Below are 15,585 nucleotides of genomic sequence, written 5' to 3'. Positions count from 1 at the left end.
CTTCAACCTGGTCAGTCTAGGCCAAAGAACTAGTGGGCAGCGACATGGAGGGATGTGGTGAAAGGCGAGCGGTTGCGATTGGGTGTATGGCGGGCTGCCGGAGATCGAATCTGGCTCTGGGGTCGGATTTGGGATCCGGGTCGGCATGACTTTTGGTTTCTCGTTCGGGCTTTATGGTGGCTTGGGCCTCGTCTGGTTCTGGTCGCTAGCTTTCTTGGGTGGCTATTATGGAGTCAAAATGCTGCGACGTTGCTGAGTAGCCCTGGTGGTGGAGATCTCTGTTTCCCATTCCTTGATCGGGGTCGACTAAAGATCCGAATTTGGGATCCGGGTGGTGTTTGCAAATGGTTTCGGATCTGGGATCCGGGTGGACATTGGGCTTGGACTGCAACCCAGTAGTTGTGGGCTGTTTGTTTTTTACATTGGAATGGGGCTCTTGTGCTTTACTGGTATTGGCTCCAGGACCCTATTCTATGGTATTTGTTCGTGAAAGATCGTCTGCCAACATGGCCATGTTCTGACAACCTTGGCCGGCTTCGATCTTTAGGTGGGAGAGTGCCTTCATTCAGGCGCCAAGTTGGCTTTGTCAATTTGTGCGTTGGAGTTCGATGGGTAATCAAACCACTGACTACTCAATTCACTACACGGCTGCAATCCGTAGTGTAAAATCAGCGTGGCGTCTTGACGTTGCTGCTCTTGCGTTATTAAGTTTTTATATTTCATATGTATTTTTCTTTTCGTACTGTTATGCTTCTCTTCTTGATGTCTTTTGGCATCGTATCGTTGTAATATTTCAATTTCAATAAATGGCTGACCTCCTTCGATTTAAAAAAAAAATAAAAACAAATAAAAACAAATCTCATAATAAAGAATGTCTTGAATTTGCATGTTCGCTGCTTTACATAGATGTGATAGAACATGTTTTGAGGAAGGCATCCAAATGCTATAAATTACCTAGTGCTTCTCCACTAGAATGTAGGTAAATTAATATTCAGACTCCAGGAAAGTTATGTTTTTCAAATCCATAATGCATAGGTCAAAAAAAAAGAAGAAAAAACATAATGCATGGATGAAAGAAACTTATATCTGCCCGTTCTAGTCTTATTTGATATTCATATCTTGAAACTATTAAGGAGAAGCTGCAATAATATTATTGACTTACAATTTGATTATAAGATATAAAACAGAAATAAGAGAACTTTCTAAACCAATGACCTTATGTGGAGTAGACACAAAAGAAGACAGAACCAGAGCACCTTTCTGGCTTGCTGAAAGTAGAACAAGTCACTTCTAAGGTTCTTTTTGTGTAAATCTAGCTAGCATAATTAACTACAATTTCATTAACTTTATTGTGGGTGAAGGAATAAGCACCACAAAATACTTTGATGTCATCATCCAGAATCAGAACAGCACCAAATCTTACATGATTTCCTACTCCGTATCGAGATTAGGAGCTACTAATATAATATCCATGAAGCAAATTATCCCTTCAACTTTGAAAGGACAATGTCCATGACCCTTCTTATTACAGTTTTTGGTTTTCCTTCAAAACCCCCATCATGGCCTTTGCATTTGGCACAAACCCCTTGCCCATCATCACCTCCACCAACTGTTTGCCCTCCTCCTCAGCTACCTTGTCCTCCTGCTTCACAAATCCCTCAATCACCGCAGCGTATGTAGCAGCATTGGGTCTCATCCCCCTCTCCATCATCTCAAGCAAGCACCTCTTGGCATCCCCACAGAAATTGGGGTCAATAGTGAGTCCCTTAATTAAAACAGTGTATGTATAGGAGTTTGGGGCAACCCCAGTAACTAACATGGTCCGGTAAGCCTTCAGAGCACACTCGGTATTGCCAGCCTCGAGACAGTCTTCAATAACACCGGTGTGAAGTACGACCGCTGGAATTATGTTTGAATCCCAACCGCGCCTATAGAGCTCCATGGCCTGGTCATAATTGCCATCGGCTTTCAAGGCTTTGAACATCTTTGGAACCTCATCCCTGAGGGTGGTGCTCCACTTACGGTAGAGTTTTTGCAACTTCTTAGCGTTGATAAGAACGTCAGACATCTTCAATGCCTTCATTGCTTCTTCCATGTAGGCCACATCAAAGTGAGGAACGTCCAACTTAGGGCTGAACCCCTTTGCTTGTATCTGCTCAAGGAACTCCTTGGCCTTCACCACCGGCTCCTGGAGTGCAATGGCTTTGAAGACGGCCATGTAGGAAGATGAAGGAGGCGTCATCCCCTTATCCAATTAACATTTCCAAAAAATACTTCTTGGCATACCGAACAAAATTGACATCAGAAGATGAGTTTTTTGCAAGTGTGTTGATGAGTATAATATAAGTGCAGGAGGTGGGGGCGACACCGTTAGCTATCATATATATACAGGTAGACGTTGTGAGCAGCCTTGATCTTGCTGGAACAGATGCTGGCCCAAATGACAACGGTGTAGATGGCCACGTCAGGCAGTACGGCCGACTCAGAGCGAGGCTTAAACAGCTCTTTGGCTTCCTCAGCGAGGGTGTCATTTTCCATAGCATCGAACACCTTAATCGCATACTCTTTAAGGGAGTCGTAGTCCCCAATATTCATGTCAAACATTTCTTTCAGGTCCTTGTCCTCACAGTATTTGGCCGCCTTCTTAAGAACCTTCATTGCATGCTGCTAGGGGCAAGTAGAGTCTGCCATTGATTTGATTCGTCACTGTAGTTTAGTTGCACGTAGCAGGAAATGAATTTGAAACAACAAATTCAGAGTTGAGGAAGCCCCTATTTATAAGCCAAGCACCTAATTATTCCTAGAGAATCAAGGAGAAAATACTTGAAAAGATAATCCTATTCCTTTAAGGAAAAGGTAGATTTTAAATAAGGATTAAAAGGAAGTCCCTTTCCAGGCTTTCAAAAGTTTCCTAATTGAACTCAGAATAGTTACTTGTACCCGATTTACTGGGCGACATCCATTCGTCCAATTTGCAATCAGACACAATTCCTTTGGCACCGTATGCAACTTAAAATGTCTAAAACAATCGGCTTTGTATCCAACCGTGGGTGATGATTACAACTTAATGAGGATAATTATGTTCCTAGTAAATTACATGATTACAAAATGCCATATATAGTAAAGCATAAGCACATGAATCTTGTTATCAAAGCAGCAACAAAGTGATAGTGCTGGTAATTTGGTATACAAAAATTACTAGTGGTATATAAAAAAGTAGCACCAAATGATATGGATAACTGATAAGAGAGTAAGACGTAGCGCGTCTTGTCCACAGTTCACACTTCATGTCCTAAACCAAATGTTAAAACTACCAGAGAATTACTGAAAATTGAAAAGAAAACATTTCTGTTTTTTTTTTTATTGGAAACTGTAGCTTTCTGGGTACTAGATACTTGTAAAAAGCCAGAGGAGAGCTTACAATGGTCTGCATAAATTGGTAATGCCGCCATAAGATCCAATCTTGGTCGTATATTTTCAGTGAAGATTCATATAACTTCCTGGCATTTCCAAGATTATCTTTATCACTATTGCATATGCAGGTTTGGTTCAAAGTACAAATTGAATGCAGCTAGAGAACAATAAAGCAGCTATGACCTGATACACGTTCACAAACTTCTTCGGGAGAAATCTGCATAAGTTAAATTAAATTTTTTGCAGCAGTAGGACTACAAAGAAACACCATTATCGACATGAAAAATTCATGGATGTAAAAAAATCTAGCTGAAAATGAAATGACCATTTAGATCTCTGTAGCATGTGGAATTGCAGCTTCTTTTGAAGGATAAAAATTTCATGTTTACTGCCAGTCTGCCACAGATTTCTAATGATTTAGGAGAAATCACAAGGACTTGTCAAAATAAAGTTTTTGATGTACAAAAGACTTGAGCACCAGCAATAGGAGAAATTTTTAATGTTGTGCAAATTAAAAAAGATGCTGCATCACATATATACTCGTAGTCATCCTTGGAGTATACGAGGGGGAGAAAAACCTGAAACGTAGAGATATTATTCCTTTAGCCACAGGTTCTCAGCTTCTGAAATAGACTAGGACTCATGTCAAAACATCTTTTAGAAGTTCAAAGATTGATAGCTGCTCAGGTTTACTTGGACAAAAGGAGACTCTTGTGTAATTTCTAAGTTCTACTGAAAGACATGGACAACCCATAACTACGTTAGGTGTGCCAATGCTTCAGTCCATCTATAGTGATTCTGTGCTATTAAGATGTGCCGTGTGCCAATAACATCTCTGGCACGCTAACTATCAAAATGCAATACTTCTATTTTTCAAAACTTCCCAATGCAAGAATACTCCCTGTTTCAATTTCATTTGTTCTCATTTCTCAATACACTATCTAGTATCTACATGCATGACAGATTAAAGGAATGAAAAACAACTGTTGTAAAAGACTAAAAATCAATGAATAAAACATTAAAATTAATAGCGTGCGTGAATCAACAACGCCTACCGCACAATTACAGATGTAGCATTAAATTCATATTAGCACCAGAATACTTGAATGTCAACATTCACAACAATAAAGAACAGCACAAAATTTATACTGAAAACCATTTTTCTACTCTCACTAGCTCCTCCATATCTGAAGCCTCCTAATCCTAAAGTTTGCTGGTATAACATCCATGAACCAGAGCATCACTGCTTCAAGGTGGAAAGGACAATACTCATGGCACTTCTAATTACCGATGTTGGTCTACCCTTTAAAACCTCCATCATTGCCTTCGCATTAGGCACAAACCCCTTATCCATCATTACCTGCACAAACTCTTTTCCCTCCTCCTCAACTGCCTTGTCCTCCTGCTTTGCAAAGCCCTCTATCACCGCAGTGAAGGCAGCAGCATTGGGCCGCTTCCCCTTGTCCATCATCTCGAGCAAATACTTCTTGGCATCTCCAAAGAAGTTGGGGTCAGCACTGAGTCCCTTGATTAAAACGGTGTAAGTGTAGGAGTTGGGGGCAACCCCAGCAGCTAACATGGCCAGGTATGCCTCCAGAGCACCCTTGGTCTTGCCAAACGAGAGATAGACTCCAATAACAGCGGTGTAGATTAGGACCATGGGCTCTATACCCGTCTCCTCAACTTCGTTAAAGAACTCTGTGGCCTCGTCTATATTTCCATCATCTATCAAAGCACTGTACATTATGCTCCCCAGTTTTTCAGCGTGGCCAGGGCAGGCGCGCAACACGTAGAAGTACTTTCTAACATCCTTGTCAATGGTCTCATTGTGGACAAGATCAGCATACATCTTCAGTGTTTGCATTCCTTCGGCGAGGTAGGCTTCTTTGTAGTGAAAACCACTGTCGGAAGGCACGAACCCCTTGGCTTTTATCTGCTCAAGGAACTCCTTGGCCTTCTCCACTGGCTCTCGGTAGGCAATGGCCTCCATAATCTTCCAGAAGGGTGTAGGACTGGGCTTCATCCCCTTATCCAACATTTCAAGAAAATACTTCTTGGCATACCTAAGGAACTTTACATTGGAAAAGTCTGTTGCAAGTACAGTGATGAGTTGAACATAAGTGTAGCAGGCGGGGTTGACACCAGTGGCTATCATGTGCTGGAAAACCTTGAGAGCACTCTTGGCCTTGCGCTCACCGGCGTAGAGCATAATCACAATGGTGAAGACAGCCACTGGAGACAGAATGCCCAAGTCAGAGACAGGCTTAAACATCTCTCTAGCTCTGTCAATGATGCCGGTATCTGCCATAGAATTGAACAACATAATCGAATAATCGTTAAGGGAATCGTAGCTCCTCCCAATGGTGCCAAATACTCTTTTCAAGCACTCGTCCTCACAGTCTTTGGTGGCTTCCTCGAAAATCTTCATTACATGGTTCTTGAGGTCATCAGCAGAAGAATTGGGGGAACTAGTTTCCGCCATAGAATCAAAGTAGTTTAATCAAAGTTTAAACCCAGAAAGATCAGAACTTGACTGAGGTTCTAGTGTAAAAGAGAAAAGGCCAAGAGACCCAAATAACTAAAGTTAGGGTTTTCTACTTCAAAACAAATAGTATAATATCACCGGACTGTAAATATTCAAACTTGAATTAAGCCCTAGAGCCTAAAAGAAACGAAAAATTCAGAAGAAATATAACTGGAAACAAATTCAATTAAGCAGTAGCTAGTGTGTGAGAATGCAGATCGATAACCTGTGTTAGGGTTTCAAAAGGGAGACAATGATGATAACTGAAGAAGAAGAAGAAGAGCACTCACCTTCCTCCGATGGTTCTCCGGCGGTAGCTCTGCTACAGAGAACAGTACCAAGGAACAGAAGTGGTTTCTATTTTCTTCTTTTTTCTTTTTTCTTTGCGCAAATTTTGAAAATGTGAAAAATAAAACGACCCGCGCCCCGTATTTTATAGGCTCGATTTATTTTTAGGCCACCTTTTTTATAGTTATTTGTAATTTTGTTATTTCTATTTTGTTCAAATCGCCTAGTGTTCCCTTTCTAATTTTGCATTTTTATCCCTCGTTTTTTGTTTTTTTTTTTCAATGTTTTATAATTCTGGTCATTCTCCTGAATTGAGATTAAATAACTAACTCGAATAAATGGTCAATTTGTGGTGTATTTTTACTTCCACATCTAATTGACTTTCAAAATGAAAATAATCTCACGACAATGTGAGAAACAAGTCACTAATTTCGAAAATACTTGGAATCTGAAAATATTATATCAAATATCAATGCCTACAGTACATAAGGACTAAAGTTGCCTCAAATCAATAAATCAATACTGCAAAGTTGCAAACAAACACAATTGCATGTCTTTTTATAAAAAATAAAACATTGAACTCACAACTACTTAACTTCAAAAATGAGGACTTTTGCAATGGTTTAGCTTGGACGCCAAACTGTCTGAGTTTTGTTTGCGAATCGTAGGCTTTCGGAGTCGCCGGTTCTGGCATCATCCCCATTTGGAGTCTTGCGTTGGCCTTGGCTTTCTCCTTCCTTCCTTTCTTTTTGTGGAGGGTGTTCTGGATTTGTCAGTGAAAGGTAAAGCGGCGTCGTTACCTCTTCGAGAGGATGTTTCCGGCGAAGCGGTTGCTAGCTGATACATCGGCGGCAGGCCGGAATCGGCCAATTGGTCTGGTCTTGAAGGTGTTTTTTGGGGCGGGTTGCATGTAACACCCCGAACCCGAATTGAAATTACCAGAATTTCAACAAGTTTACCTTTGATCAGGGGAATTTAACAGAGCCGCTACTCTTGCATATCGCCTTCTAGTTGAAAAGGATGGAGTGTGTACCTCAACGTTTCCTCATCAACCCATGGTTTAGCTAATGAGTTCTTCATGAGAATCAAACACGGTGATGCCAGTCTTAATTACTTAATTCTCTCTTCTTCTTTTTTCTTATTTTTTTTCATAATATGTAATCCGAGTATTCTAAAATTCCTCCGAACTCGCTGTACCATGAACTTTCATCAACCCCTTATAAATTGATACTTGATTTCAAATCATCAAGCATCTTGTTATTATATGTACTTTATAAAGTTCTCGGGTATTACATTGCATGCTATAGCTGTGCGCGTGTTTAAGTCTAGCGTCACGAGGACGATGGCCTTGAGTTTCACACGACCGAGGGTCAGTGGCTTTGGGTTGGCTTTTAATCACCGCACTTGTAACCCAAGCCTTTGCAGAGCGGATTGGACGAAATAAGAGGTAGGCGTGACCGATCCACCATGCAAGAGACACCATGGACAGTGCCGGAGCGACTCTCCATCTAGAGGATGGAGGAAGGTGCAAAGGTAGTTGGCCGGAGTTACACTCCATTTAGGTTGGCTAGGCTTGCCGAGCGATGAGATGCCATTCTGGACATGGTTGACTAAGGATGTCAGCGTTGTTTGGGTGAGATCATTGGGTGGTGGCAGAGGCAGATGCTGCAGCGAGGGTTGCAGCAGTGGGCGCAGAAGCTGTCAACCCTAGAGCTTTGATTACTTGGGTTTCTTTGGAATCAATAAGGGCATGGCGAACTTGGGTCTGTCTGCTTTCTTGGGATAGGTCTAACAAGTGCTCTGGGGACGCCCCCTTTGTGTAGGGCGGTCTTAGGGCTTTATGAATAAATTAGGGTTAGCTCTTAAGCTATTTTGGAACTCTCCCTAGTAGTGCCAAGTTACTAGTTACTTTGGTCTTAATTCTTTAGGATAATATTGCATATTAGGTTCTCCCTGATTATTTTGTTTCATTTTGGTTTCACCCATAGGGCTCCCTAGGATAGCTCAATCTTGCCGCAGCCCAAGTTTTGGATGAGCTGTTTCTTTGTAATATTACGTTCATTTTCAATATTAATGGATTGACACCCTGTTTGCACCTGTTTTTTGCACGTCGACCTACTAAGCTTTAGTTTTTGGATGAGAGAGAGTTTTGGCCGAGATTAATTAAGGGTCAAGAATGAAGTTACTTGATCATTCGGCCGAGAATGAAATTAATTGGTCATTTAGCTGAGATGAGGAAATTAGCCAAATAAGTATTAATTGGGTTGACCGAGAATATAGAGTTTAGGTTGTACGACCAAAATGAAGGTGTTTATCGAAATAAGAGTTTCTCGGTCACTCGACCGAGATTTGAGATTTTGCGTCGATCGACCCAAAAGATGATGAAAGTGGATCACATGGTTACATGGTTGGGAAATCCAAGTTCAAATGAGTGACTACACAGATGGACTAAGAAGGAGTTTAAATGTGCTTGGCCAAGCCCAATTGACAGACATCGGCCGAGGAGTCCGTTCAAGGAATGAATCCTCACAAGGAAAGAGTTCGAGTCAATTATAGATTTCAATTGTTAAGATTCCAGATATCAACCAAATCATAACAATAGGAATGAATCAATCTAGAAAAGGGAGATGAATTCTACTTGAATTTCCACTTCTTGGAGGACAAGTTAGCTAGGGATTTTGATATGTATATATAGTGCCTTGTAACTGTTTGGCTCCAATTTTGCTGCAGCTGGTCAACAGTCTCTTTTCTTGCGCGGGCGTGCCAGCACCGTTCGGGTGCGGTCGTCGGGGGTGTCCCTTGACCTGACTTCTATCAAGCGATTGTAGACGAGGAGAGCACCAACCTCGTCGTGGGGATTCTTTCTGCCTCGTGGTGAGGACTTTGCTGAAGTTTCTTCTTGTTAACACAATCGATACTCAATATTGTAGATCGAGCAGAGCGACATCACCGGGAAGTGTTGAAATCTTGCTAAAGCGTGACTTTAGCTTGGCTGGGTTGCTAGGGCGTTACCCTTGCTTGGCTGGTTCCGTAACCGTTGTGGTCGTGGCACTACCGTCGGCTCCCAAGGAGACTAGGACCGAAGTACGTTGACAGAGGGTTTGGTGACACTGAAAGTCGGCTTCTGAGAAGACTAGGACTAGGAGTGTGATCACCGGTAAGAGAAAGAGAAGGAGAGGAGTTGCTCTTAGAGAGGTTTGCTCTAGAGAGAACTTAGATCATCTTAGAGATGTTGTTGTTGAATGTGAATGTGTTGGTGTTTGGTCGTGGTACTACAATCGGCTCTCGAGGAGACTAGGACCGAAGTACGTTGACAGAGGGTTTGGTGGCACTGAAAGTCGGCTTCTGAGAAGACTAGGACTAGGAGTGTGATCACCGGTAAGAGAAAGAGAAGGAAAGGAGTTGCTCTTAGAGAGGTTGCTCTAGAGAGAACTTAGATCATCTTAGAGATGTTTTGATGTTGTGAATGTGTCTGTGTCTGTGTTGGTGTTTGGTCGTGGTACTACAATCGGCTCTCGAGGAGACTATGACCTAGTGTGTAAAGAAACGAAAAATTCAGTGAAACTAAGCTAGCTAGGTTTTCAAGCAGAAACAAATTAAATTAAGCAGTAGCTACTGTGAGAATTCAGATCGATAACCTCTGTTAGGGTTTCAAAAGAAGACAATGACGATAACTGAAGATGAAGAAGAAGAAGAGAAGAGCACTCACCTTCCTCCGATGAATCTCCGGCGGTAGCTCTGCTGCAGAGAACAGTACCAACGAAGAGAAATGGTTTCTATTTTATAGTTTCCATTTCTTTTAGGCCCCCTCTTGTTTTTGTTATTTGCAATTATTTTTTTTTTGGTCTTTTTATTTTGTTCAAGTTAGCCCTCGTTTCCGTTTAGAAATAACAAAATTACAAATGACTAAAAAAAAGGTGGGCCTAAAACTATGACGATGACCTATGTTAGGGTTAAAAAAGGTGACCCAAATTAGTGAACTTTTTCCAATGTTAATGATTTTGGTCATTTTCAATTTTTTTGAGATTAAATAACTCGAGTAAAATACTGTTTAAATGATCTTCACAATCCATTGTTCGATGTCTTTTGGTATATTGTTCGGTTTCTGTTTCCTTTTAATTTATATATCTTGTTATGTTCTTTACTTTATTCAATTTTGATGTATTTTAATATCAACGCATTGTATTTCTCTGTTTTATTTAATATATATATTACTTGTCGTCTTCCCTTGAAAAATGCCTCAGATTTGCAAGAGCTATAAATTTTGCTTCACATACAACATGTTTAAGGGAGACTTGATCGAATATGTTTGCTAAGAACTTATCTATTGATTCAACAGCAAACTCCGTCTCGTTTTTATAGCTCATTTGAGGTCGGCTTGCAGAAGAAACAAGGCAATTAGCTTATCAAACAGGCCTGTAAAAGAAACAATACAGATAGTCCGTTATGAAAGGATACAGCCTTAGCCTTCATAGACTGATGCCATAACACATGCATGTTGTAGCAAGCAATCTATGCATTTAGTTTTTGATTCGATTCGACATACCTACACAATAGACTGAGAAGGAAATATCGTCTAACAGGCCTAGTTAGGTATTCCTGCTATGCAATTAAGCAAATGATGGAGGTGGTGGTGGTTTCCTCATCAACAAGAAAGACTCCATTAGACAGGGATTCGGCTTAGAAGACTGGAGGGGAATATCATAATTGTATACAGAGACGAAACAACTCGATTTTGGGATGTCAAACTACAATATGCTAAACTTCTTAATTTATCAGAGTATCATTTATGCAATCACGACCCTGTGTATGTGTGTTATAGGGAGAGGTCAAAATATTTAAACCAACTGTCCATATTCTTCCTGCACCAAGAAGTTCAAGGAAGGTAAGTATACACCAAAAAAATCTCAGTTAAAAAATCTCGGTTGAACTACAACGTGGTGTTATTATTGATGTGAGCAATTCATAGGGGTAAAAATCTAGCTGAAAAGGAAATGACGTTTATACAACCTCTAGTATGAGGAGCTGCAGCTTTTTTAAGAACAAAACAATCCACATTTACTGCCAGTCTGCCACCATCCTTACCTACTGATTTAAGAGAAATCTCGACCAGCAATATGAGAAAAGCTTAACGATTTCCTCATCAAGATGCTGCATCAGCTATTAGCTTGTGCCATCCTCAGAGCCCATGAGGGAGGGAAAATTTTGAATGCATTGATATTATACCATTAGCCACATGCTCTTAGCTTCTGAAATGGACATGTAATCCTGTCAAAATATCTTTTGAACTTCAAAGATGGATAGCAGCTCAGGTCTACTCCTACAAAGGATTCACTTTAAAATGTCTAATGTATGCTGGAAGCCTTAGTATAGCCACAACTGTGCTAGGTCAGGTATGCCAATGTTACAGTGCTTGACATACCTAACTTTACAAATGAAACACTGTTTTTTCTTACTGGTGCAGAGCAGCAGTGGTTCCCAAAAGGCTCTTATAAAATGAAATGCAGGAGAGTCAGCAACACAGATTTTCTGCCTATGTATGGGGCAGGACACTAGTTCAATTCCTTCCCGACAACTCTTTGCGTTTATATGAGGCTATAGAGAAGATGCACCTTTTCCTAGTTAGTTGGAACAACAGAAACAATGGAACTCAAGTCAGGTTCCACCAGCACAGCTCTATGACCAAGATCAGAGGTAAGTCTGAGGTCATGGAACAAATCCCAAAGCCAATCCCCAAGACCTCACAAGTAATGATAGAAGACCTGATTACATCCCCCAAGTGCTAATTAGACCAATACCAGACATCCCAGGGCAGAGACTACTACTACTGCCATCCACATTCAGTTTCACAAAGCCAACAAGAAGGTAAGACCACACAATAGATTGGTGGAAAGGATATCTACCTTCAATTTTTGAGTGAGCCTGGTTTCTAAGTTTGAGGAATGAGAGTTACCAACATTTTGAGGCCAAGACCAACTGTTTAACCACTTGGGACAAATCCAATGCAAGGAAAATATACCAGTGCAAGTAAATTAATATAACCTCACACTTTCATCCAGAGTAATTAAATGTGGCACCCTTGATCTGGTTGAAAACAATATTGCAGGGATTCTAGAAGGCATTCACGGCATTCCAAAACCCGTTAGTTTTTAAGGATAATTCAAAGTGCACATCTAGAAAGTTGGCGTTTCAAATCTTAAACAATAATGGGCTGCACATATTTGAGAAGGATCGACTTTCAAGTGCATTTCTTTATAAGGCAGGTTCACTAGCCTCTGAAGAAACATGCAATCTTCTTCTCTGCATCCAATGTTCTTTCTGGTCACTCTTCTCTTTATCCCTGAATCCATCATAACTTATTTCAAGCACATTATAAGTATCTATCCTCATCTTAATCAAGTCTATCCAATGCCTCTCTGACCATATATCTACCATTCTTCCAAACATGTATCAACCATAACTTTGAGAAATAAAGGAAGGCTACTCGATTCTTTTACAAAACTTGCTTTTCGAGCCATTTGAAACTACAGTTCTAGTACTGAATTCCTCATTTTTCCATTTTTCATTGTAAAAGCTGCTTGCTCCTGATAGTTTGCTCCTGCACCAAAAGAGAATGTACTAACTTGTTGGGTTGCATTCAACTCACAATTCTCCTAAAGACCTAAACCATACCAAATACCAATGTAAGAGACTTTCCACATAGAAGACTTGCTTTTGTCCTTGGGACATGAACCTAGCTAGCTTATCATACCATAAACCTAACACATTTGGTAGAACATTGTCAAAAAGCTCGAGTGCAAGAATACTCGCAGTTTTAACTTCTCAAAACACTGCTATATGTACCTTGCCCATTCATGATGAATGCCATATTAAAGAAATGAAAAACAACTGTTGTCCTTTGTCACAATCATAAACTGTAAGAAATATTAAATTAATAACAAGTGTGCTATGAATCAGCTACATGTCTGCCACACAGCTAAAGAAACTAGTATCAAAATGGATTACATCAAAAACACAAATCTTCTTGCAAGATTCATACTTCAAATTCAACTAGAAAGTCAGAGGTTACTGTTGACAAACTTTGGTTTATTAGCTGTTTCAATACTGTTTAGGCATCAAAATCCTAGAAACTACCTTGTGGTTTATGAGCATGCTGTAACTGCAGGATTTGAACTAATTATGTGTTGGACATTCATGTGTATGCGGTAAACTATTTAAAGAAGCTCCTAAACGGCTAGACCTTTAATCATTGCTTGCTCTGCGATATGTGGACTGCTTCATGTTACCCTTGCTACTACAGAATGAGTCTCACTGCAACTCCCCGACAGGTGCCTCATTGAGCCATAGGAAGTGAATGAAGTCATACAGTTTTGCACTTACACTAACCTTATACGGAGTGGGGTTTAGTCTCCTCATGTGGTCGGGACGCATTTTCCCGAGTTGGCTGATGCAGCGCTCCCTGATGTCCTTTAATGGTGGCAGATCTTCTCTCACTCCACCTGGACCATGCCAAAAGCATTTCATAAGTTCCTCAACACGCTGCGGCACTACATATGCTCTCTTCGATTCATTAAAGGGGTGACGACACAGGATCCGTTCTCCAACCTTCGGAGGTGGTTCATTTTCTCCGGTCATTATGTCTACCAGGGGATAACCTTCTTTCCCAAACAATCTGTAAGATCGTTTTTTACAAGGGATGGAGACCTTTGTGACATCTTCAGAAAGTTTGATGCGAGGCTGATTATTTATCTCAACAAGCTTGAAAACACAACCCAGAGCAGCTTGAGCATAACAAGTAACTACATGGGTCCCAATTCCAAATGCATCAACCTCATGGCCCTGTTTGTTTAAAGCATCCAAAGTTTCCTCATTTAGATCATTACTAGCTGTGATAACCGTCTTTCCAAATCCAGGTACTCCAAATTCTTTCTCAATGATGAGAAAAATCTTTCGAGCCTCAGAGGAGAGATATGCTAGGTCACCTGAATCCAACCTAATGCCAGCTGCTTTGTACCCTAGATCATTGAGTGCTAAAGAAACTGCACAAAAGTTGGGAATTCCACTCCTCATAACATCATATGTGTCTACAAGAGCTAGAAAGTTATCAGGGAATGCCAGGGCATACGATGTGAATGCTGCAAGCTCACTATGATTGGTCTCACAAAAAAAAGTACCATTATTTAATGAATTTGACCACGACTGAATTTTGCTCAACCAAGTCTGAACCAGGCTAACAAAATCCGCACAAGTACTGCGCTTATCACTGCTATGATGAAGTGATTTATCTATAATCTCGTCTGGGCTCATGTATGAGCTGACAAAAGCATGTGAATGTGTTCCACGAAGCGGGATCCCAAATATCTTTCCAGCGGCAACATTACTTGTTGCATGAAATCCTCCCATGTAGCAGTACCTAGATGCCCCTATTCCACCATCAGGTCCCTGAGCTCGTCGAAGCCCAAACTCAAGTAGCATTTTAGATTCTCCAGCAACGAAACGATGCCTTGCGGCATTTGTAGCAACTAATGACGCATAATTAATGAGATTCAAGAATGGAGTTTCGAGTAACTGAACCACAGCGATTGGTCCTTCAACTCTAACGAGGGGAACCTTTGGAAAAACGACTGATCCTTCTTGGATAGCATAGACTTCAACTTCGGAACAGTCAACTCCACTCAGATACTTATAGAATCCTTCCTCTAGCTCACATGAACAAGACAAGGATTGGCGGACGAAATCGATTTCGTCGTCGGCCAATTTGAAATTAGCAATGAATTTGATGCATTCTTCTAATCCAGCAAACACTGTGTATTCGCCGCCAAATGGATTCTTGCGGAAATACAAATCAAACACGGCTCGTTCCTTGTGCTTGCCGGCTTTCCAGTAAGCGTAGGCCATGGTGAACTGGTAGAGATCGGTGAGGAGAGGCGTGACCATTGGATTGGTGGGGCCGGCGAGGACCTGGCCGTTGGATATGGCCGCCATAGCTATATATCAAAATTGGACCAGCAGCCAAAAACTTTCTTAAGCCTAAATCAATTTAGTATGATAGGAGGGTCAATATATAGGAGGGTCTAAAGTTCTTATACGAATCGAAAATAGAAATAGTATTCAAGTAGTATACCACTATGGGTTCTTATAGAACTCCTAATACATCAGGCTCGATCTTATTGTTCCTTTAGAATAGTAGTTCGATTAGAAGAAGATTTAACAACCGACTGAGCTGATATCAAAAGCGCCCAAGCTCAATTTAAAAGGGTTGCTGACCGAAAAGTAAATCCATCTTATGAGCAAATTATTATCACTTTTTAAAGATGAGCCGACATATTATTGATGAGGCTCATATTATTGATGTAGCT

General features: G+C 40.8%; 3 protein-coding genes across 3 annotated transcripts; all 3 read right to left on the bottom strand.

Moving 5' to 3' along the window:
* Nucleotides 1-1,525: 1,525 nt before the first annotated feature.
* On the bottom strand, nucleotides 1,526-2,242 carry LOC133744287 (pentatricopeptide repeat-containing protein At4g38150-like). Its single transcript, XM_062172423.1, has one exon. It carries the CDS (start codon nucleotides 2,240-2,242, stop codon nucleotides 1,526-1,528), a length of 717 nt encoding a protein of 238 aa, XP_062028407.1.
* A 2,412-nt stretch (nucleotides 2,243-4,654) lies between these two features.
* LOC133744286 (protein Rf1, mitochondrial-like) lies at nucleotides 4,655-5,896 on the bottom strand. The gene has a single exon (XM_062172422.1). The coding sequence runs from the start codon at nucleotides 5,894-5,896 to the stop codon at nucleotides 4,655-4,657; it is 1,242 nt and encodes a 413-aa protein (XP_062028406.1).
* Nucleotides 5,897-13,399: 7,503 nt separating this feature from the next.
* LOC133707140 (nicotinate phosphoribosyltransferase 2-like) lies at nucleotides 13,400-15,211 on the bottom strand. The gene has a single exon (XM_062132681.1). It carries the CDS (start codon nucleotides 15,209-15,211, stop codon nucleotides 13,535-13,537), a length of 1,677 nt encoding a protein of 558 aa, XP_061988665.1. The 3' UTR covers nucleotides 13,400-13,534.
* Between the last annotated feature and the right edge of the window lie 374 nt (nucleotides 15,212-15,585).

The sequence above is a fragment of the Rosa rugosa genome, chromosome 4 (genome assembly GCF_958449725.1).
Source record: "Rosa rugosa chromosome 4, drRosRugo1.1, whole genome shotgun sequence".
Classification (NCBI taxonomy): Eukaryota; Viridiplantae; Streptophyta; class Magnoliopsida; order Rosales; family Rosaceae; genus Rosa; species Rosa rugosa.
Note: the sequence above shows the minus strand (reverse complement) of the source record. Positions and strands in the feature narration are given on the sequence as shown.